Source organism: Thamnophis elegans, chromosome 4 (genome assembly GCF_009769535.1).
Source record: "Thamnophis elegans isolate rThaEle1 chromosome 4, rThaEle1.pri, whole genome shotgun sequence".
Taxonomy (NCBI): domain Eukaryota; kingdom Metazoa; phylum Chordata; class Lepidosauria; order Squamata; family Colubridae; genus Thamnophis; species Thamnophis elegans.
This window is the reverse complement of record NC_045544.1, coordinates 82,526,082-82,551,007: the sequence shown is the minus strand read 5'-3', so window position 1 is coordinate 82,551,007 and position 24,926 is coordinate 82,526,082. Positions and strand designations below refer to the sequence as shown.

Genomic DNA, 24,926 nt, shown 5'->3' with positions numbered 1-24,926 from the left:
TGAGTAAAGCAAATCCCTCTAAAGCAAACTCGCAGGAATGTTACAATAGGCAGCAGTGCATATTTGCAAAGAGTAAGAGCTGCTTTTGCTGACATTCTTTTTTACTGTGTATGCTAGAAAGAAGGCAAAATGGTGAGAAGCCCCAGCAGAAAGGTCAACAACATTTGCAAAAGTGTTTTGGAAACCAACTGACAAAGACTGGATAGAAAAGCCAAAAGCAATTATATTGTTAATTGTTGACTGTAAACAAAGACAACCGTGAAATGCGGCTCAGCTACACAGTCTAATTGGCAGCCTCACTCATGACATTATTTTTCCTTAACGATGACTGCAGAGAGAAGGCATTAGACTCAAGGACCCCTGGCCACCCACCAGCTGGGGCTGCCTAGTGGAAAAGCTGAATCTATTTTGGGGGGGATTTGTCACCTTTCCATCAACCAAATGCTGCATTCTATTTATTGCCTCATTTTTTAACATGCCATTTGGGGCGAGATATAAGTATTTATTAAATAACCAGGCTTCTGTGCTTTTTGTAAAATGTTATGGGCCAGATGGAAAAAGACTTGATTAGCTGCCAGAATAAAGATGATGATGATGATGATGGTGGTGGTGGTGGTGGTGGTGGTGGTGGTGGTGGTGGTGGTGGTAGTAGTAGTAGAGATAATGCAAACTCTCCCTGGGATTGTGCTTGGCTCCTGTTGACTGCAAGGGCACATCGATCTCCTTTTCTTGAATATAGCACAGATGTCAACTGTTTCCGCCTCCTTTCCAGATGCTTTTTAATGTCCCAGTCTCAGCTACAGCTCTAGAATTTCCTGATGATCTCGCATCCAGATAATACCCAAGTTTAACTAGGTTTATTTTTTTGAGATCAATCGAAGTCCACTTGATATTGCCTCCTAGCAGTATTGCCAGAATGAGAGATTGCAAAGTCAAGGCAGGATCTGTGTGTTTGTGTGTGCTAGGATGAGAGAAAAATGTATTCAAGATTAGCAGGATTTGTTTGTTTATACTCACATATGAGCAGATTTAATATCTGCTCATGATCATCCATGTACTGGCATTTGGTATGTACTGCAGGAGGCATATCTGTGTGGTAATGGAGCCAGGCTATTTTGGAGAGAGAGATTCTCTAGCACAGCAATCTGGAACAGGTTAAAATCTCTTGCCAGGTTTATGGTGCTGTCTAGATTTTTGTTGCTCTGTAATTGATGCATGAAGATGGTTGGTGTGTTGGATTGTGAATCTAAGCACTGTTGCAATGAAATCTCTTTCGTGATAAGAGAAAAGACAAGTGCAAATTTGTCTATGATTCTAAACATTCCAAGGTAAGTTCAATGTCCGAAGACTCATTTTATCGGCAAAATAATGTGGAAGAGATTTGTCATAGCCTTTTTCAATTTCCCAGTCCAACCTATAACTTGGGATTTCTGGTAACTCCCCATCCTTGGTCCACTGTGCATAACTTTTCTAGATCAGCCAAAATTGGATAGATGCTGTCTCCTGGCTAGCTATAATCTAATGCTAATCTCCAATCAACACAGTGCATCTCTACTGCTGAATTTCTATAAATCCATGTTTACAGAATACATTTATATTTTTACACTGTTTTCTTCCTACAATCGTAAGAGTAGCACATGCTTTTGCAAGGCAAATTAAGCTGGGAATGAGTTGCTAAAAACAATTAGCTGTATTTAGAGCCCAGTTGTGAAATCGAGTATTACATACACAAATAGAGCACTCAAGCGGTTATTTTTTAGTCTATGCCAGATTTAAAACATCACCAACTCTTTGTGATCTTACCATATTAATGGTGTTAAGGTTTATTTGCATCAACTGCACTATATTCCAAATTGCAATAAAAGTATTTTCTTTGCAGCATTTCAGTTCAGTGAAGTTTGTGGACAACCCATTTCTCTGTTTGCAAGAACAACTTGTCACTTGGCCAATTTGCCACAGGACAACTCAACTGTGTTAATCTGTGTTAATCATCTCATTGTTACTGTTATTATTGGTGACCTCATTTTCATTGAAATTATTGTTAGTCATGTATTTTTGGATTGATTTTATTTTATTCTTATTGGCCACAGTTTCTTCAAAATTAATTTAACTTTTGTATTTGTTGAATTGTCCTACATGAGTTGTTCTGTGGTGAGCTGGCCATGGCAAGTTGTCCCACGACAAGTTGGCCCATTCTAGCTCAGCTTACTATATCTTCTCTAGATACCCTAGTATTATATTTCAAGGGAAAAGAACTCTCTGTTCCATTCCACCAGTAGGAACATGTTGGTTTCTCCAGCAAGAAACTCTGTGCCAGTGAAGAAAGATGACTACCAATATATATTTAGCCCTTTCCTTATCTCTAACATAGGATGTAAATACAGAATAAAGCAATTACAAATAATGATATTGGTAAACATTTTATAGAAAAAGTATAGCTTGCAAACACATAAGCAGATCATAAAACCTTAGACTGGGGTGTCAAACTCGCATTGTCATGTGTATCGCAATTCCCCCCTCCCTTTGGGGGTCGACATGGCAGTGCATGACATATCTGGCCCACAGGCTGCGAGTTTGACACCCTGCCTTTGACTATGATATTCAAGAGAAGAAGGGAAAATGTCTTTTCTTGAAGGCAGTTTAGAAAGGCAAGCATTATCAACAGGTGAAGAAATGAAAGCGAGCATTGGAGTGCCATTATCCAATTGGAAATTTTGCTAATAGAGCTAGGCTGGAGAAAACAAAACGAAATGATATCTATAATGAATGACTGGGGGTGGAGGGGGGGGGGGAAGAACCCAGAAGGGTTGCATGATAGCATTTATTGAATCTTATAAATCCAGTGGAAGACCCTGTCACAGTGGACAAATTAGTATCACTGGAAACTTGGCATCTTCGTTACACCAAAAAAAAAAGATGCTTTCATGTTGAGAGCACAAGAAACAACTATTCCAAATCCATTGTGCAGTTATTTCAGGTCTACCTTCTGAGCTAAGAGAAAATATGGAGAGGACTACAACTAGAGAGATGGCAAGAGGATCCCTAAGGGAGCCAATGTGATCTAGACACATGATAAAATATTGTAAGGCACAGAACGATATAATTACAATGTTATGAAAAAGTGTTAGTACTGCATTTATCAGAAAAGGATATATATATATATATATATATATATATATATATATATATATATATATATATATATATATATATATATATATATATATATATATAAATAAATAAATAAATAAATTTGCCAGGTAAGATCTCTTTATATTTTCACATTTAATAACTGCTAGAGCATTAGCTTTCACTAGGTCTGGCTATTCAAGATGGGATGAGGTCATTTCTTCCACTTTTAGATGGAAAACTTTAGTTAAAAATAGCATGTGTAAAGCTTCCATGTTGCTTTTTTCATGTCACTAGAGGTAGCATATGTTAAACCTGTTTGGCTCAGATGCACATTTACAGCGTTGTCTTCTCTTCAGCTGCTGCATATCTTGCCCTTGAGTGTTTGTTGATTTTATGAGTCATCACACCCCAAACAATCAGGGATCCTGCCAAAATTCCAGTTGTGGCCGCTATAATCACAGCCCAGTAAGGCACACTGTCTCCATTGGACTTTGTTTCAAGTCCCGAATTGTATATTTGGCTATTTCTCGATGTGAAAAGATATGGGTATTCCTGCAGCAGAAAGAAAACATTTACAGAATCTTTAGAGAACGATCTATTTACTACAGGTTGTTCTATTCTGAGGGTATGAGAGAGTAAACATTTCTTCTCAATAGAGAAGCAATAAAATGGGGATGGAACTTCTCCTGTCCATTGAGACTTATGCAAATTTAAGTAAACATCATTGCAAATTTAAGTAAACATTGCAAATTTAAGTAAACATCATTAAATCTATTAAGAAAATGATTTTAGAGCAAAAAAGTGGTTAATGAAATTATCCTCAATCCCTATACTTATGTCAGCATAATGGTATACAGAACTCCTTAAACCTTTCAGTTCCAAGAGATCTATTCTTCATTTGCTCTTCAGTTGTCATCCTTCATTCATTCATTGTAGCAGATTTCCCTATCTCTACCAGGTCCTATTGGTATCCTGCTTACAAGCAAATTCCAGGTCTTTTTTCATTAATCCTTCCCAGCTCTGTGGCATCCTTCCTTTCCTGATGTTTTATTTCTGAAAAGGAAGATCTATCTGTGGCTCCATTAGAAGTATTCAAGTATGACCTGAAGAGGTATACTAGTCTTGGTACTATCTAAATTTCTTAGGCAATCAGATTGTTTATATACCTCATAAATCTCATGATGGTTTGGCACTTTTTAATAAAATTACAATTTATTTTAACCCAAATGAAATACAGGTAAGGATTTTTTATTATTATTGATGCCTGGTAATTGTCCACTCTTTTCACTACTGTCTTAACTCTGCTTACTGTCATTGTTTTCTCTTTGATGCTCTACTCATATTTTTGCACAGGCTTCTTTCCCCATTTTGTTATACGTTATTACCCATTTCCTTAAAATATATTTCTGACATGTGTTTTTAGACTATTTGCTGTAGTCTGTGAACTCAATCTGTCTCTTCCTCTCTCATTCAGAAAGATTTACAACTTTAGGGAAATGTTATAGCATGCAATTCTTCTATATGGGATAGAAACATTCTAAAAACCAGGCATGATAATATTAATTGGAAAAATATGATTGGAAAGTGTTAATAATTTGCCCCAATTTAATAATTGCTGGAGGCTGTTAAAAATGAAAAAAATCAATGGATTAAGACATGATTGACTTTGTCATTTATGAATGGATTGCCTCTGAATAGATGGACATTTTACATGAACAAGTATAATGAAATCTGGAAGTTATTTATACATTATAAAGGTAAAGGCTCCCCTGCACATGCGTCCTAGTCATTTCCAGCTCTAGGGGTGGTGCTCATCTCTGTTTCTAAGCTGAAGAGCCAGCGCTGTCCAAAGATGTCTCTGTGGTCATGTGGCCAGCATGACTCAACGCCAAAGGCACACGGGGTGCTGTTACCTTCCCATAAAAGTGGTCTCTATTTTTCTACTTGCATTTTTTATGTGCTTTCAAACTGATAGGTTGGCAGAAACTCAGGTAACAGGAGCTCACTCTGTTATGCGGCACTAGGGATTCGAACTGCTGAACTGCTCACCTTCTGATCCACAAGCTCAGCGTCTTAGCCACTGAGCCACCGTGTCCCCAGGTTATACAGTATACAATAGGTTAAAAAAGAAGCTACATAAATTAAAATATATGCATATTGTACTTGAATATTTAAGATAACGTTAGATAAGTATATATAGAATGGTAATTGTTTGTTATAATGACATATATTGTTTTTTCCTTTGTCATATTTTTTTCACTTTTTTTTGTTATATGTGCTTTTGTTCTTTGACAATGTTTGTATTTCTATCATCATTTTTTGTGCTTTGCTCTTTTTTTCTTTGTCTTGTTTATTAAAAAACAATAAAATTGATATTTTTTTAAATGGGAGATTTGGTCTGGATGAACTTCCAGCAAATATCCTTGGCATTTTAAAGAGGAGCAAGAGGAAAACAGCCTGATTTGGCTATTATTTTTTAAAATCCTGCACAAGGAACTCCCATACAAGAAACATCAAATCTAGTTTATCATTTAGAAAATTTTCAACAGGGGCTTGTTGGGCAGATTCAAATTGTGAGGTGAAAACATAGTTACTGAGTCTAATAGTTGCCAGGATATTGTAAATATGTGCTACCTTTGGAATTAATGGTTCCATGTGGGAAAAAGGCTTAAGTCCTGCTTATCAGCTTCCAAGAAGCATCTGCTTTGTCTGGATATTGGACCAGATGGTTTTTAGTTTTCACCCAGAAGGACTTTTCTTGTGCTTTTATGTTCATGTTACAGAGTTAGAGTAGGAGCTAACTTGCTACTTACTGAGGTTGGACATTTGAGCTTCAGTCTTTCCTTTGTGAAATGTTTATATGACTGCTTATAGCCAACCGGCTCCAGCTGAAAGAGAGACAAAGAGTTTCCAAGTGAAACTGAATCCTATAACCTTTATATGGGCACATACTAACACTGTAAAGTCACATTTAAAAAATAATATATTGCTCCTTTATATTTCAGCACTCAGTTATTCTTGCTTTTGCTTTTCTGAATTCTTAATATATGACTGTATTTACATAATTATGAGATAAAAATGTTAGCAAGGCTCCCTGTTATGGATAAAGGCAAAACATTTTATACTTGAGTAATCGTACAAACCCCCGGAAAGCAGGACACTAAAAGCCTACAGAAGAGAAATCTACATCAAAGGAATAAAAATAGCTTGTTACAAGCAACTGTGAAGCTCATGCTAAGTAGCAAATTAACAAGGTGAAATAATAAATGAATGTAGGGGGGCTAGAATATATGTCCCCTATAACACTGTCAGCTTCTCTGTGACAAGAAGTATCTATAGTTGAGCCTCTTTGGCTAGAGATGAATGGAAAGAAGTCAAACCTGTGAAACCTGACCCTTATTTTAATGGATTCACTTGAGGATAAGTGAGCATAAATTGCCAGGGTGGTATCCTAGCTTCCCAAAAATAGCCAGAAATACAGGAATTAGTTGGCTGCTAGCCAAAAGGTGATTCAGCACCCATCTCCAAAAGCAGTGAAACATAAAGGAGGAATGAAATTGGCAATGCCAACAAGCAATAAATATTGCTTTATTGTTGTTTTTTCAGTTTTATTTAGATGGAATCCCAGCTACTTGATTAGAATCCCTGACAGGGATGAGAGCAAGAAAAATGATAAGGCCTTCAGGTAGTCTGCAACCCACTCTCATTTCCATCTCCCTTCTGATCTGGAGAGAGCTTAATTGCTTCCTCCTCTTAAAGAGGAAACAATTCTAGCACACATTTATCAACAGCCCTACAGGCTAGACTTTAGCTTGGATGGGCTGCAGCAGCAAAAGAAGCTATGAAATCATGGAAATTTTTCTCTGCCTCTATTTCCTGAACTGCTTGTGTGATGCAGAGTCAATCCATTTCTTGGTTCTCATTGTCACAATGAACTTAAAATCAGGGAACTCCACTGGGACCAGGCATATATCCTCACCTTTGTTAGGGCAAAATAGTTTTTTAATATGGTCATATTGCTATGATGTCTATGGATACATATCTGATATGTCTTATCAGCCATCCAGGTCATGGTTGTCTCAAAAGTGCTTTTTCAAAAGACTTTATTTTTCCTTGAAAACATTTTGCTTCTCATCCAAGAAGCTTCTTCAGTACCCACAGAAGTCAATCAGAACCGAAGAAGCTTCTTGGATGAGAAGCAAAATGTCTTCAAGGAAAAACAAAGTTCTTTTGTCATTTGAAAAAGCACTTTTGAGATATTGCTATGATGTTTTACTCTAATATTCTTAATCCTCATTTGTCATTGGTTGACTATAAAGATTGAAGAATAGGTTATTAATAACTTATTTTTTTTCTTAACTTTGTTTTCCTCCCATTCAGCTTTGTATAGAAGACAGACAGAAGTATAACCTCTAGTCCCAAACTACTGATTCCTTAGGGTGTTTATCCTAAACTCCATAACCCAGTAATATAATGCATCCTTTTCATTTAAAAAAAAACACTCCCTAATTCCATTCTTAGCAAGAGGTTAGGTTAGGTTTATTTGGCTTGTATGCCGCCCTACTCCCAAGAGACTCAGGGCGGCTAACAATAAGAAAGGGAAGGGGGTACAAAAATAAAAACAACAATTAAAAATTCAGCAACATTCATAACATCGGATGGGGCTGGATAATTCAACAGCCCCAGGCCTGCCGGAACAGCCAGGTCTTAGTTGCTTTGCGGAAGGCGTAGTAAGGGTCTGGATCTCAACGGGGAGATCGTTCCATAGGGCTGGAGCAGCCACAGAGAAGGCCCTCCCCTGGGGAGTCACCAGCCGACATTGGCAGGCAGATGGAATCCGGAGGAGGCCTAGTCTGTGGGATCTAATAGGTCTTTGGGAGGTGACTGGCAGGAGGCAGTCTTTCAGGTAACCAGGTCCGATACCATGTAGGGCTTTAAAAGTAACGACTAGCATCTTGAAGCGTGTCCGGAGACCAATGGGAAGCCAGTGCAGCTCGCGGAGGATAGGTGTAACGTGGGTGTACCGAGGTGCACCCACAATCGCTCGCGCGGCTGCATTCTGGACTAGTTGAAGCCTTCGAACACTCTTCAAGAGCCTTCCAAAATATTGGAATATTGGCAATATCTAATTAGATGCAATAACATAAGGCATATAAATCTACGATATTCATCTCTCTATTGGGTCATGCTGATTCTCATCATTATTGTAGAAGTTAACAAACAAAAGAATTGTGCAATGCTTTGGACCGAATGGGAAACAGTAGTGAAAGCAGAAACTCATTAAAGGCTGCTTCTTTAATGACTCACAGATAGATGATGCATTTGTGCTCCCAAACACTACCAAAGATATTTCCATAATGAAATTCAACATATTTCCCAGGCCTACCAGTCAACATAAACTGAAGAAATATAAATTTGGTTTATCTGATCTAGGTTAAAAGAGATATATTATCTTTGTAATTCTTAATTCATTCTTGCTGATCAGAATTGAATAAGGTGATTGTTTGAAGGATTGTTTGTAGATAAGAGATGAAATATAGGAAGAAGAGATTATTTGCTGTATTTTAAGAGAAAGTGTTGCATTACACAATTGTGATGAAATGGAAAATCATTTAGATATTTCTTTTCTTTGTCTTATTTTTTATTTTCCTTTCCTTTTATATTATTTGTATTTTGTATTTTTGTATTTTTTTAAAAAAATGTATTATTTTTATCCTTTATTGTAGCATTTAATAAAATTACTATGCAATTATTATCCCAGTTTTTTTGCTCTAGGGAACTTATGCTTTCCCAGGAAGACAGCACCATTCATTGACACAGACCAGAGCAAACTTTAAAAAAATCATGTGAAGCTTAGAAAAGTGGCTGGCAAAAGCAGCTGAGAATGTGCTGATTTGGCATACTCCCTCTGCAGTCTTTACTGGAAGGACTTCAGAGAGAATTCCACCAGATATCCTAACATTGCCTGACCCAGAAAAACCTTGAGAGGAATAATTATTTTAAAAAGAACTTCTTCTGTTCTTTCTTCTTGCACAAAGTTAGGAAAGTCACTAGCCAAAGAAATTAATTACACTCTAATAATTCAAGAAAATGTAACAACTTTAAATAGGGATTTAAAGGACAAAAGTTCATAAATTTTTGAACCATGGCATTTTTAATCCTACATTCTGAGTCACTCCTCATTAATGATTTGAGTTGGTAGAAAACTATACTGGCATTTCTTATTTACATTTGCTGTCTTCAACACTGATTTATATCCTCCATCTCTTTCCAGTTACTGGAGATGGCTTACTTCTCTCCAGAGGAATGGGTGTCAAAGTCTAAAGTGTTAAAGTATTGCACACTTTGAAGTTGTCACTGGATGGTATCAGAATAATAATTTTGCTCCTAAGGATGATTCTCTCACTCACATCTGTGGAACAACTTACCTCCAGAAGTTGGGGGTGCTCCAAAGCACAGGAGGTTTTTAAGAAGAAATTGGACAACTATTTGTCTGAAATGGTATAGGTATTTGTGGTTGAGTAGGGGGTTGGACTAGAAGCCTTCCAAGGTCCCTTCCAACTTTGTTAGTCTGTCATTCATTGGTTAAGGACAAAGCAGAAACAAGATCCCAGGGCATAGTGGTTTTGTGGTTACCGGTGGGTGGAAAAAAGAAACGTTTCTCTGCCTGAGTTATTCTTAGATTAGCTTGGAAAATAACAGTTTCTTGGATCATAACATCCTCAAAAAGCAAAGAAAAGCACCTTGGGCCATTTCTGTAATCTGGTCATGGCTTCTTATAATATAAACATATTATATAGTATACAGTAATTATATAATATAATCATATTGCTTTTTTAAAAATTAGACTTAAAGCCTTCTAAAAAGTATTGACATTTCAATTATTCTCTAAAGGTATATTCTGACTTTTTTACAGCTGGTGTAAGCAAACTTTTATGCTGGCCAAGGGCTACAGTTAAGATACTTGTGAGGCTGAAGGCCAAAACAAATGAATGATGCCACATCAATGAGCAGGAGTATTTCTCATTCTTTCTTTCTTTCTTTTTTTTACAAAAATACTTTCATGTGTTTCCTGTCTCAGAATGGTGGGAAACTATGCTGTCACAGTTTTCAGCAATTTCAGAAGAGGTTGAAAGGAAGATCATCTTTTTGATATTGGTAGATCTTGAAAAGAAAAACAAATAATGGCCTAATTCCAGGGATGTTGATGAAAAGGAGTATACTTGTAGTTAAATGCTGTGTTGCCTAGAGATAATGGGAACTAAAGAGAAGCACATCCAAACAATACCGTGTTAGTGAAGGCTGACACTAATTCATATTAAAGGATTGGTATTTTATGGTAGGGTAGGATAGATTTCTTTATTGGTCAAGTGTGATTAGACACAAAGAATTTGTGTCTGGTGCATAAGCTCTCAGTATACATACAAGCAACAAATGATAAATCACAATCATAATCATAAAATACAATCATAAATCATAAGATACAACACTCAGTGATCATCATAGTCATTCTATTCATATTTCTTTCATAGACATGCTGATGTTCTAACTTTACTTATCTCAATTCTACCCACAGAAATTTATGAAAATTCCTCTGGAATATATATTGTGTGTTTTCAAAGGTTCTATCCAGAAGTTCAATCCTATGACTTGAACGTTTAATCCATCAAGATGTGCCCCCAAAAGAATGGAAGCAGTTGTTACATCAAACCCATCGCTTTTTGTGATTGGCCATGGTGGGAATGGTGGGGAAACTCTCCAGATATGGAGCTGTTTTTTCCAGTCCAGTCTTGGGAAAGGAGAAGATATGTGGAAAGGCAGGTCACCTGTTCCCCAGATGAAACATGGCCCCCATCCATCCAGAGTATTTTTTGGCAAAATTAAAGATCAGCCAGATGCTGGGTGGAAGGGAAAATAATGATAGGGATTCCATTAATCCCAGTTCCGAAACAATCCCCACTGAATTGTGTAAGAGCAGCAACACTGAGCAGGCTCACTGTTGAGGTGCAATAATATGTAGGCTGTTAGTCTCTTCTAATATCAAGGACAGGAGGAAAATACATTAAGATGATGTGAGGCTAAGCCTTAGATGAGTTCCCTTTAAATTCAGGGAACCTATGATTCACTTACCATATTATTCCAGATTGCCACAGCCATCTCAGCATGAGCTCTCTCAGAGAAATGAAAGCAATCCACTGCAAAGAAACTCAGGTCTGGTTTCCCTTCCTATGGTTTAATACAAAACATTATTCCATTTCAGATAATCATTTATTCCTTGTTAGCAAGTCTCTGGCATTTCTCATGTACATTTTGGCTCCATGTCTTCTGTTTCTGAGCCAAGATTTGCTAGTCAAATCTTACCTACCAAGATAAACTACAGGATTATAAATATAGGTGTTCCAGCAACCACCAGTTGTCAATTGGCTTTTCTCATTTTACACACACACACACACACACCTCACATCCTGTAATGTGTAGGGCTACAATGCTTCAAGTCCAGGGGACCATCTTTTCCAATTGGTAATTTTGATAAATATTTACCTTTAATAGACAGGATGCACTCACCACAGTGCTTTTTCTTATTTTGAAAAAAAAAGGGGGGGGGGAGGATGTCTATATTAAGATGGAGGGTATTTTCTTTCCAGCTCCTAATACAGGATTAAAATCCATATCCAGTCCCCTGCATTTATCTTACTTCTGAGTGAAAATTTAGCACTGACATTTGATTGATTATGTGCTGCCAAGTCAGCATCAATTCTCACAAATTACATAGGTGGACCTTCATGAATAGGATAAAGCACTGGTATAGCTGTCTCTAAAGCTGACTATGATTTAGTTGTAGGCTTTTGAAAGATTGCCTCATTTTGTAGGATTCCTACTCCCAGCAGACACAAACAAACAAACAAACAAACAAACAAACAAACACACACACACACACACACACACACACACACACACACACAGAGTCATTAGAGGTGCGTTGAAGAATTGTCCCTCCTGCTACAGTAAGCTTTTCAGGTGAAGAGAGGTCAAACTCTTTGAAATGCACTTCTTGTTCACTTCTAGAAAGCTTTTAATACAAACTTTTAACTGTTATTTTAAATATGTTTTCAATATTTTTGGTTTTAATTAAAATGTTTTGCCCTATTTTAATCCACTGGGACACTTTGGTAATCAGAGGCTCTCAGTGTCTAGGGATAGAAAGCAAATATGGTTCCTGTTCAAAAATGAAAAGATGAGATAAAAGTTCTTGCATTAAATTCAGTGGACTTAGCAGTAGCAATAGCACTTAGACTTCTATACCACTTCACAGTGTTTTACAGCCCTCTCTAAGCTGTTTATAGAATCAGCATATTGCCCCCGATAATCTGGGTCCTCATTTCACCAACCTCGGAAGGATGGAAGGCTGAGTCAACCTTGAGCCAGTGAGAATCGAACTGCCATCAGCTGACAGTCAGCAGAAGTAGCCTGCAGCACTGTATTCTAACCACTGTGCCATCACTTCGCTCTTAAATCCACAAAAAATTATATTGTAATGAAGATGTTAAATATATAAAATGACAAGGCTCAGTTATTTTAATGGATAATTTCTGAGGCCTAATAATAAATAAATTGTTAATAAATTGTTAATTGCTAATAAATTGTTAATTTTGAGAATTCCTTCCAATTACTGCAACATAAAGTGAATACTAGTATAGAAGCTTGTTATCTCAGGCTAATTACCAGCACTAAGGTTTCTTGTCACCTGACATCTTCTTAAAACCTATTTCAGCAGTTTAGCTTTCCAGTTTCAATTCATGAACTGAGAAATGATAGAATAATAGAGAAGAAACTACAAAGCAGGGCTAAACTGATGGGATGCTAAAACTGGAAAGATTTATTTTAGATAGTTAATTGAATGCACTTGGATAAAATATGTATGTCTTAAACTCGGTTATCATTTTCATGGGCTTGTTAAAATATTGCAATGTGCATTGCCCTAATTCTTCACACATAAGTCCTTGCATATTAGGTCAGTACTTTTTTATTTTTAAATATTTTTTTAATATTCCCTTTAATTCAACTACTTATTTTTCAGGCTACCTAGTTAATTCTTATAATTAAAATTAGTAGTTTCTCTCTGTATATGTGTGTGCCCCCATATGTAGTGTAACATATTATCTTTAAACATTGTTCCTTGTGTCTGAAAGCCAGAATCAGTTAATTCCTGTCTTCTAGAATCCATAAACTTAATGGATACAGATTCTCTGTGGCCTCAAACCTGATCAACAGAACTAAAGTGTGTTTCTGGGATAATGGTGGGAAATGATGGTTTTGCTTTCTTGCTCCTCTGTTTTGCAGTTTCCCTTGCAGACAAGGCAGATAATGTGGTTATAAAGAAGATGTAATCCTCACCCTGTGTATCTGTCTTGTACAGCATAAAACAAATCGGGATATAATAATAACAACACACAGCAACTTACACTGTCTAGTGGTAGGAAGATGTTTCGGAAAAATGGTTGCACAACAATGGCAAAATCCTCCCGTTGATCATAACGGCCACTGTTGAATAGCATTGCACTTTTAATCTGTTTGGAAATGAATAGTAGTAAATTTCAAGGCCATTTTTTGCTCGAGTTAACAAATGCTAACTCAAACATGACCTACCTTCTAGAAACTATATACTTAAACTCAGTTCATACAGATGCTCTGGTGTCTCAACTCTGATCAACAGAAATAAATTGTACTCTTTCTGGGACATTGGTGGGGAATGATGGTTCTACTTACTTTGTCCTCTGTTTTGTAGCGTCTCAGAAAAAAAAGCAAAACCAGTGGTATAAACAGGGTAGTATCAAAGAAAACTACCCAATTTGGTTCCTGAAATAATTTGTTTAAAAAAAAAACATGCTTTGCCTAATGACTGTATTTTCAGTTACAATCCTGAATGTCAAAGGTCTTCTTTTCTTATAACTCTCTGACAAATGGAAAGATACTGCTTTTGATGTTCTCAAGTAAGACTTTCCATAACTGTGTTATCAGATGACATGTCACATTAAATTTCTGGCATAAATCATACTGCAAGTTATGTGTTTAGAAAAATTAAAAACATAGACATTGGTACACAAAATAAAGATAATGGGAAAAAGGAACTCGGGGTTTGATATGAGTCACGAGCGAATGTATATGGAAGAAGAATGCAACTGTTGGAACAAGAAACCATCACTCTTGAGAATTTCCAACTTCAAGCTACAGAGAGAACCTGAAACAATACATGCACTGCAGAACGCTTCTATTGCAACCATTCCTTGCCTTTTCCCGGCATTGTCTGTTTTGTCTTCCGGGTTAAATGTCTATACAGATTCTTAGTCATTCAGGTTATGGTTTCAAAGAAAATCCAAAAAGTCCTATTGAAAAAGCACCTTTGGATCTTCCTGGTTAATTTTCCCATTTCTTAAAGCAGTTAATCAGTATTCAGTGCATGTTCAGTGATAATTAGGTTATTTAGGTTTCTTTCTGAAGAACTTTTGTTTGTTTATTTTAATTAATTTAAGATTTTCCAGAACCACCCATATATCAATGGTGCCTTTTTACTTTCTAGTATCCATGCTTAGAAAATAAACAAATCATTCACATATATAGTATTAGGGAGATCAAGACAATCTAAACCCTACCCACACCAACACCAAATAGCACCAGTTTGATTGGAGCAACACAAAAATCATCCGCCACGCTAGTGAGTTCACCAAAACCTGGCACTCCGCAAGCACATTGACCTACAACCAATCTACAAAACCCTCAGAATCCAAATCAACTGCCCAGCCAACCAGAGACAGCATGCACCAACCAACCTACGCAACCCCCCCAACAGTTCACTTCTCTATGACGCTGACCAGTCACAAGATTCACTGAAGACTCACAGTTGACCCATCACAAGGCCCTCACTTGACACATCCACACCTGAAGCTCTTATAAACAGAAGAACACTGACACTGACATCCCCTAAACTCCACTGAAGATGTTACCTAGCCTGGTAATGAAATGTTCGGAAACAACCCACAAGTTCGGAGAACGAACCTTTACCTGCAATTTAAACCCATTCCATATGAATACCACTTTCAAAGACCACTTTGTTCTATCAAATGTTCTACATTTTCTTAGATTGCACATAAAGCCAACGCACACACTATTGTCTTTAAAGTCAACAGTCCCAAATTCATTTCCCTCCTCCATGTAATATTTTCAGATATGCCCTGTTTGCAGTGCATTATTGATCTGAGAAATGGTTTAATAATCTCATTCTTTGTGAATTTTATTTACATGTGGATATGATAAGTTTTATTTTGGTAGATCACACTATCACCTTTTAAAAAACTCATAACAGATTTTGTTTCATCCCTAGGATGTTTGCTTGAAAGAATGCATGGCTGAGGTCTTGGAATCAAGTAAATAAGAACCTTTTTACCTGGAAATCTCTGTTAATTATCTCCATTTCTTGCAGATTGAAAGAGTTATCCCAAGGATTTAGAAAACATGGACAAAGGCTCCTAAAAGTGAGTAACATTGAAAGAGAAGATGAGTACAAACCAATTTAAATTGAAAGAGTTTAGAAAAAAATACTAATATATGCTGATCCATGTCAGTTTCAATGTCATTGAAGAGCCGAGGTGGTGCAGTGGTTAGGGTGCAGTACTGCAGGCCACTTTAGCTGACTGTGATCTGCAGTTCAGCGGTTCAAATCTCACCGGCTCAAGGTCGACTCAGCCTTCCATCCTTCCGAGGTGTGTGAAATGAAGACCCGGACTGTGGGGGCAAGTTGCTGACTCAATTTGCTAAAAATTTGTAAACCGCTTAGAGAGGGCTGAAAGCCCTATGAAGCGGTATATAAGTCTAATAAATAAATAAATAAATCATTTTCTGTGTTTGGATGACAATGGGAGTTCTTGATCTTTGTTGGCTTAATAACATACTGACCAGAAGAATATGCTTCTATTCTAGGCTAAAGATAGTACATTGTTACTATAACTAAAGATGTCAGTCTACATGTAGCAAATTTAGCACATAAATCTATTGTTGTTTGATATGAATTTTGTGTGACTTATTGAATTGGAGTTTGAGGCTAACCAGCATCTGGACCTTTAACTGTTGCTGAACTACAGTTCCCAGAATTCTTCATTACTGGCTAGATTGGTTAATGCTACATAGAGCTTGTCATCAATATGTGAAAAACCATTGATCCCTCCTTTAAATTAGAGGGGGGTCAAACTGGCGACCCACGGGCCGGATGCGTCACACATAGACCACACCATACCCTGGCTTCATGAATGGGGAAAATGTCACAAAACGTCACGTGACAGTAAGTTTGACATTCATGCTTTAGAACAAAGGTGTCAAACTCAAATCCTGGGGGCTGGATCTGGCCCATGGGGTGCTTAGATTTGGTCCGCAGGCCACCCTGGAAACAGAGAAGGACTCGGTCACAATGCCTCTGCCAGTGAAAAGGGAGCTTGGGAGGGATACATGCAGCCGTCCCGAGGTCTGTTTTCACTGGCAGAGGGTTGCAGGAGGCCGTCACAACCGAAAATGGAGCTCTGGAGCCTGTTTTTGGCAGAGCACTTGGGTCACCACAGGTGCCCCCGACACGATGATGTCAAGATGGCCACGCCCACCCAGGCCACCCAAGCTCAAACACAACCCTGATGTAGCCCTCAATCAAAGTTTGACACCCCTGCTTTAGAAAATCCAAAACCCAGGGAACTTTCCAAGAAAAATATTGAAGCTTCACATTGTTTTTACCTTGAAGAGTGAAACTAGCAATATGAACAAAACGTTTCACAGCACCAAGCAAAAATAATGAGTTTGTTGTGACATGGTTACTGAGATAAGAAATAGAAAATATCTTAATCAAGATACTTTTAAAGTCTATGTTTTGGTGCTGTTCTAATTTTGTGGCTTGTGTTCAGTTTTGTTATTATCTGAACAAAAAACCTAGAACTCAAAGTTATCTCTCTGAAGTAGCTGTATCTCTAAAAGAAATCAATAGAAGCTGCTCCCTTGTGAGTTACAGAAAAACTGAACCCAATGTTATATTTGGAGCATCTGCTGCTTCACAGCTCCCAAATCCAATAGTATCTGACAGAGCACAGATTTATAAGTTCTTTGTGGTTGCTTTATGAATGAAAAGATACAGATTAACCCTAAAAATAGAATTCAGTACAGCTGCTATGCATGATCTGCTTACTTACACCCCTGGAAGGATGCATTTGGATTCTTCCCTTTCTATCTGACGCAGTCCAGTGAGTTCCATTATTTCCACCATGTTGACAAAGGCCCGAGGGAGCTGCAAGAATTACAATAACTAGCTTTATTGATCCCCCAAAGCACAAGCCAGTCAACAAACAACACAAAAAGGTTATACACAGATTAGTTCTGAATTTACCTGGCCTACCAGGAAGTAGGAAAAGATGAACTGCAGTGAGCTATTGCACTTCATGTTATGCATGATATTTACATTAAAGCTAAACTGAATCAACCAGAACGTAAATTCAGCTACGATGCAATGCTTTTTCTACAGGCATTAATGACAACTGTAGAATTTTGGCAACTCAAAGCTTTTTTTAATAGGCATAACAGACGACACATTTAAGCCACTTACTTTGACTAAGGGAAGGGGAAAACAGAACTACCAGGAAATAAGCTGCATGATGCCTCCTTTCAGGCTGAACTGGACCTGTATGCTTTGATTTTCTTTTTTGCTCAGGATTTTAAGTGGAATTAAAAGATAACGATGAAATTGGGGAATTTTAGACTGACTATGACCTAGGATCACTGAACAAACTCTACTTCATCCTTTCCTGAATTATTTCACCACTATCCATAACTCAATACCAATTAAAAAAACCCTGGGATACTGAAAATTCACAAAACCAGCACAAATTGCCATCTGCTGTCTCAAGCGAAAGGTCTTCATTTTTACAGTACACTTTAGGGAACCAGTTTCATGTTATCTGAGTTGAAGAAAATATAGTAACATGGTGTCATTTTCCTCATATTACAATTCCACCCATATTCTTCACCATTAGTTTTCATATTCACCGGATGACCCTTCAGTGATGTTTGGACTGATGCCAGCTACTTAGATAGAATGATAGGAATGAAAATAATCATGGAAATGCCAAGGGAAGTAAGCAACATTTAATAGAGGTGGCAGGAATTCAACTATCTAGAGTGTCTCAAGCTCTTACCTCCTTGTAAAGGATATCAAGAGCTTCCTGGAGGTGGTTTACATATTTTTCCACTGAATATGCTTCCTGCAGAAGATAGAATACGAGATTATTCATGACAATCCCTAATGCTCACCCATATGGAATGTCCATGAAACAGCTTGATTCGACTGAGTTCTATATAAGAGTATATTTTATATTCACAAAAATGTCATGTATTTATGAGGCATTATTATAATTATCACAGATAATAACAATCTGATGATCCAGTTTTTACCTATATCCTTAAAGATAAAGGTTCCCCTTGCACGTACATGCTAGTTGTTCCTGACTCTAGGGTGCGGTGCTCATCTCTGTTTCAAAGCCAAAGAGCCAGCACTGTCCGAAGACGTCTCTGTGGTCATGTGGCCAGCATGACTAGATGCCGAAGGTGCATGGAACGTTGTTACCTTCCCACCAAAAGTGGTTCCTATTTTTCTACTTGCATTTTTACATGTTTTCGAACTGCTAGGTTGGCAGAAGTTGGGACAAGTAAGGGGCGCTCACTCTATTATGCAGTGTTAGGGATTCGAACTGCGGAACTGCTGATCTTTCTGATCGACAAGCTCAGCATCTTAGCCACTACATCCCTATACCTATCTCCTTAAAAATGTTAAAGTACTATCAATTCAAGATAAGGCATTCCTTTCACAATAATCCTTCTTTTAAAATTCCTTCCTAAAGGAATGTGCTCTAATACAGGGTACGCTGTATTGCAGCCCTATTCTTTCTAGGCAGAGTAAAAAATATTATTTAATTTGCATTTCAGTAGTGCTCAATAGAAATATTGACTATGTATTTTGCTTCTCCATTCATGTTTAATTTTTGCTCTTATTCTTATGGGTTATATAGTTTGTTTAATTGGTTTCATGCAGCCTTAGCCCACCAGCAAAACACATCTGGAGGGAACAGAGATGGGAAGAATATTTTAATGTTTTATAAAATTGCTAGAAAGCAGTTTAGTTGCCTCGACCAATTAAAAGGAATGTAAGCCAATTTAGAGTCCTCGTATGAAAACAAAATCATGTTTGTGTAAGTCAGGAAAGAAAGTATATGTAATCTGCAATAATATTCAAAATCTGAAATAGGCTTTCATGATTATTCAGAAATGTGCATAACATATTTTATACATTGAAAATAAAGTTCACAAACAGAAAAGTTAAGTATTATTATCTGAATCTCTGCTGGTCTTTTCCAACATGATCTTTGTTAAAATAAATGATTGTTGTTAAAATGATTTTTGTTAAAATAAATTTGTACTTTTATTCTATAGAATCTCAATATCCTATGGTACATATACAAAAATGATTAACTAATCCAAATTGGTTTTCAGCATTGTAGAAGATTCTTCTGTTTTGTAGCAGAACAGCTACTTCTCTTGATTTTTTTCAGAGATTTTATTTTTAAAAAAGTATTCCATATGTTTTGATTTCTCAATTTGTTCTCTTTTCAAATTTTACTTTGCAAATAAACAGAGGATTCTTGTGAATGTCTGAAAATAGCTAAATCAGTTTGGTGCTGGCCTATAAACCAGGGGACTGTGAGTTCTAGCCCCACCTTAGGCATGAAAAGCCAACTGGGTGACTTTGGAGCGGACATTCTCCCTCAGCCCAACCCAACTCAAAGATAGTTGTTGCGAGGAAAATAGAAGGAAGTATTATGCATGTTTGCTTCTTGAGTCACTTATAAAGTAATAAAAGTGAGATAAAAATAATTAATAAAATAATTAATAAATTATCAGTTCTCTCTCAGTTTAGCTACGAGTATTCTGCTTGTATACCTTATCTAAACAGTGTTGACAGAGGTCATTGACTCCAATGAAAATGGTAACCAACTTCCAGTCCTCCTCATAGTTCAGGTCCTAATGAAGAATAAAGGAAATGGGATCCAATATTATAAATGTTAGAGTTTCTTTGTGAATAATAAGAGATAAGTGCTTTTGCCTCAAATCTATTCCTTGGAACTATAGAGATTGTTATTGGTCATGTTTAGAACTTGTGGCCTCAAGTCTGTTCCAAGGAAATAGAAATTATTTCAAGTGGTTTATAAAGCTTATCTGTTTCACTTTAATAATGTTATTTATCAGTAACACATATTGCTCTCAAGCCTTTGACTCTGTGAATCATCCATTAATAGAACAGAACAACAGAGTTAGAAGGGACCTTGCAGTTCTTCTAGTCCAACCTCAAATATTTTCATTTAGTCAAATGAACCTTTCAATTGTTCCCCATTGGCTGACCACATTTCTCTTTCTGGGAAACCCTCCATATGAAATGGAGGCAATGCATGTGGAACAGGATGGACTGAATGAAACTGCAATGTTTCCCTATACTTATAGAAATTGATATTGATTATCAAAATATATGAAATAGTAATTATAAACACGGGAGAATGGGGAAATCATTAATTCTGGCTATAAACACAACAACATGTCTGCCACTGGCTATTGTAAAATCCATGAAATTAACATGTTTTCATTGGATCTTATAGAAATAAACAGGCTGAAATGTGTTCTTTTGTCTGGAGAGGGGTAGTCTGCTTGAACATTGGAGACAGCAGCCAAGAGTCACCAAAGAAGAAATAATGCCAGATTTGTTTTCCTTATATTTGACAAATGGCAATGCATTTGAAAGAAAAGTCAGACGGTTTCTCTGGGTTCCTCCATACTAGAGGCTTCAATTCACAATGGATATGAGAGATTGGGTTTTTAAAGACTGTAGTACTTTCATGTTGGTTTACAAATAAAGGAAGGAGATGCAGAAACATTTCTTCGGTAATGAAAACTGAGAATTCTTGCCAGGAATTCTAGAAAGAAGGAAGGGGAATGCTTTGTGGTAGAGGGTCCATTTGCATTCCTGAGACTGGGATATAGCTAACGTCATGGACCAGGCAACTATTGGAAACGCTGAGGACTGTAATTCTGTGGAAAAAGTTTTGTAATATGCAAGACAAAAAGGAATGGACAGAGCTATTTTTAGAGCAACAAGTTTATATCGCAAGCAGTGCTGGAAAATCTGGCCTGGAAATCACTGTAAATGTTGCTGATTTCTTGTCTCATTAATTGAATTTCTTTCCTTGGCCTGTTACTTTGTCTTGCATTTACTTCAAAGGATGCCTGCAGTGTTTGACATCACTTCTTTCTGTTTTGTAATCAGGGATCATGATCTCTGGGCACCCAGCAGTTATTCTGACTTTTGTTCAAATGTCAATGTTTCCACTCAGCTGCTCCCAGGAATAATCAGACACAGAGTGGAAAGAAGAGGAGGTGGAGTTAGGGAGAAAGAGGGAGATGAAAGGAGACATAGAAATGAAAAAAAGGAAAATTATTTCCCTTTTTCTACATATCTTTGCTAGTCCAAAAGTCCACTCCTTCTGACAACATGAACACTTGCATGTGCTTTTTGGGAGGGAGGTGGATAACAATATGGAAATGATTTGTTATTGCCTTCTTCTGGGAATATTTTTTTCATCATTCCACTCTTGCCTAATATTTTCCACCTAGGTGCTATCCCAAACTAATCCTGATTAACTTTTTGAGCTCAGCCCAGGTGGGATAGATGCTGCCATAGATAACCAAATGTACAATTATGTAGAAAGCTCTCAACATCTGTTAACCAAGTCCTGAGTTTTGAAATGCTCTGCCTTTTTGTTTCAGAGCTGCACAAAATGATGTGCCAATAGAGTGATAGCATTAGGCCCCAAGCCCAGATCCCTTTCTCAGAAGTGGTGTTTGGGTGAACGAGCGTCTTTTACAGGCTCTGCTTAAGTTTGTCAGCTTGATCTTTTTCACTTGGCTCCTGGCACTCTATTCATGAGGTACCTAGGGATTTCCTTAGGAGGAATTGCCTTCCAGAGCACCCAGAGGCATCTTCTCCAGCTTCTCCTTGTCCAGAAAAGCTCTGCTGATCCAGACTTACCACCCTGTCCCAGTTCTTTGTTTTAGCATTAGTTTTTTTTTTTTTTTTGAGAGGCATCAAAATGGCATTCTCTGCCATTTTCCCTTCCTGGAAGCCTTCCCAGGTTCCTTTCTCAAAGTAAATGGATGAAGGGCAGGATGTTTCTCAACTCTTCCTCTTTCTCTAATCAGCCGTAAATAGTTTGTATTAAAAAAAATCTGGCAATGCCTCTGACATTCAGAGATCTAGGGAAAACAAGTTATATGAAAGTTGGACAGACAACGTAAGAGCATGTTTCTTATCTGTCCTTCATGTTCTCATTTAATGCATGCATAGTAGAATTAAGAAGTTTCTAAATTTGAGAAATCAAGATTGAGGTAATTCCATGCTCAAAGTGAATTAGTTATGGGGTGGGGTTTTTTTGCATTAAAGCATTGCTTTACCATTCTCATAGTGCCCTATGTCCTTTGTATCTCAGCTATCTCATTGATAAGTACTGAAACTACTTATCCAGGCAGAGTTGAAAGTTGTGTTACTGCACTGCAAATCTTGAAGGAGCCAACTTTACAAAGTAGACTCCCTCACGGATTCCAGCACAATGTCAGACATTTTAAAGTGCCACTTTTTGTCCCCATTTCTTATGGTCCCTATACTAAGAATAGTTTTGTAGCACCCTTTATGCAGATACTATTTAGCATATGTGTATTCTGTTCAGATAGGATTAATCTTCACAAGGATAAATTAAGATAAAATTCAAATTACATACAGAAAATAAAAATCAATCAACCCCCACCTTCCCCAATCGTCAGATTTACAGCAAAGCTTCCAGCAATCCTGTAGCTTTCTTTTTTCTCCCTTTCTACAACATTTCCTAAGTGCCTTATATTAGCCAGAAAGGAAACCAGGCCTAATCTAAATTTAAAGACTTATACACTTGCTCAGAAGTTTTGACCAGGTTCTAAGACCTGTTAGTGTAATGGATACCTGTGAAATGTACAGAATGTAAAAGATTAGTATATGGATAGCAAGACAGAGTGACTGAAGAAATTAAGATTTCAAAGAAGCACAGAGAATAAGCAACAACATGAAAAGCAAGCTAAACCACTGTCTTCCCCTGCTGAATACTGTAGAGAGGGGGCATATTTCTACAGTAAGAAAACTCAGTTTGCACCTGGTTTACACAAAACAATATTATTACTTCAGTTTCTGACATGCCTGCAGCTTATTACTTTTCCATAATGTAAAACTGCAATCAGACACAAATCGGAAGGTAGTACTTATGATGATTGAAAGATCCTGCCATGTCATGCAGTAAGAACTGAAGTTAGAAGGATGGGCTAGAATTTGCCCACTTCTCCCCCACCCCTTGTTTTGGGGTGGTTGGTTTTTTTTTTGGTTTTTTTGTGGCTTTTTACATGTTGGCATGAAAAACTCTCATGATTAGAGATCTCTTTGGATCCAAAGAGCAAAAGTAAAATTTTGGTCCTCACTGATTTCATTGATCCATTGGCATCCCGGCTGCTTTCCACAGCCAAACCACATCTAGAGATCCCACCATAGCACTTTTGGGAATGCAGTAGGAATAAATCTCTTTTGCTCTTTTGCAATGTGTTAAATTGACATACATGTTATGCTTTATTTTCATTCAGAAACATATTCTAATATCTGGGTTAAGAAAGGCATTCTTCCTTGTCTCTTTCCATCTTACATTAGGTGACATGATTCTTCCCATAAATTCAGTTTGGTCTAGTGTTTGGCTCCAGGCTAGAAACTATATTATTATGTAATATTAATTTTTAAATACACCTATTGTGTATTTATTGTGTAAAAAAAGGTAGATTCAAAAAATAAAACTTGGAAAAAAGAGACGCCTTAAATGTAATCAAATTTTGCTTAAGGTGACTAATGTACAGTATAATAAAAAGGTGACTAATGTACAGTATAATAAAAAGGTGACTAATGTACAGTATAATAAAAATAAAAAAGTAGCAGATAAATTGACTTGGGAGAATCAATTTGATAAGGTCCTGGCCTAGAAACAAGAAACTTTGTGTCCTGCCTTATCCATGAAAGTCACTGAGTGACTTTAGCCCAGTCATTCTTTATCAGCCCAACTCACGGCATAGGGTTGTTGTGATAAAAATTGGCGAAATAAAGAATATTAGGTATGTTTTCCTCTCAAGTTATTTATAAAAATAATAAAAGTACGATAACATTAAATAAAAATAAATAAGATAATATTGCCTATTTGTTACCATCTTCTAGGACTATCTGTGGATATTTTCAGCAGAAAATATAATCTTAGTATCATAATATACAATAACCTGTTATATTGTTAATACAATAATTAATTTATATTACATGAAAAGGGAATTAGAACCTTTTTATAATGATTTCAGAATCTTGACCATAACTATTATCTTGAAGTGTGCAATTATGTGGAAAACTACTTTAACATAGAAGATTCTAGATTTTTCTTCAGGTTTCCAAAATGCATAGACTTACTGGGTTCCTTTTCATGAGCTCTACCAATTCATGTGCTTGGGCTGAGATATTCCTAGAGAAACAAAGAAGAAAAAATGTCTAACAAACGCCCTGAAATTGCAGACTCAATGAAACCAATAAACTATGAGTGAGCTGTATCGTGGGAATGAAATGG

At 37.0% G+C, this 24,926-nt stretch overlaps 1 protein-coding gene across 1 annotated transcript in view; it reads right to left on the bottom strand.

Annotated features, from left to right (window-relative positions):
- Window positions 1-3,465: 3,465 nt before the first annotated feature.
- The window catches only part of PLB1 (phospholipase B1), a 77,428-nt gene continuing 55,967 nt past the window's right edge, over window positions 3,466-24,926 (bottom strand). The window contains exons 34-42 of the mRNA XM_032216054.1: window positions 24,773-24,824; window positions 20,152-20,232; window positions 18,354-18,419; window positions 17,355-17,449; window positions 15,575-15,656; window positions 13,596-13,700; window positions 11,263-11,358; window positions 5,946-6,020; window positions 3,466-3,684 (exon numbers count right to left, since the gene is read on the bottom strand). Coding sequence (XP_032071945.1) covers window positions 3,466-3,684; window positions 5,946-6,020; window positions 11,263-11,358; window positions 13,596-13,700; window positions 15,575-15,656; window positions 17,355-17,449; window positions 18,354-18,419; window positions 20,152-20,232; window positions 24,773-24,824 — 871 coding nt within the window. The remainder of the gene's footprint in view (window positions 3,685-5,945; window positions 6,021-11,262; window positions 11,359-13,595; window positions 13,701-15,574; window positions 15,657-17,354; window positions 17,450-18,353; window positions 18,420-20,151; window positions 20,233-24,772; window positions 24,825-24,926) is intronic.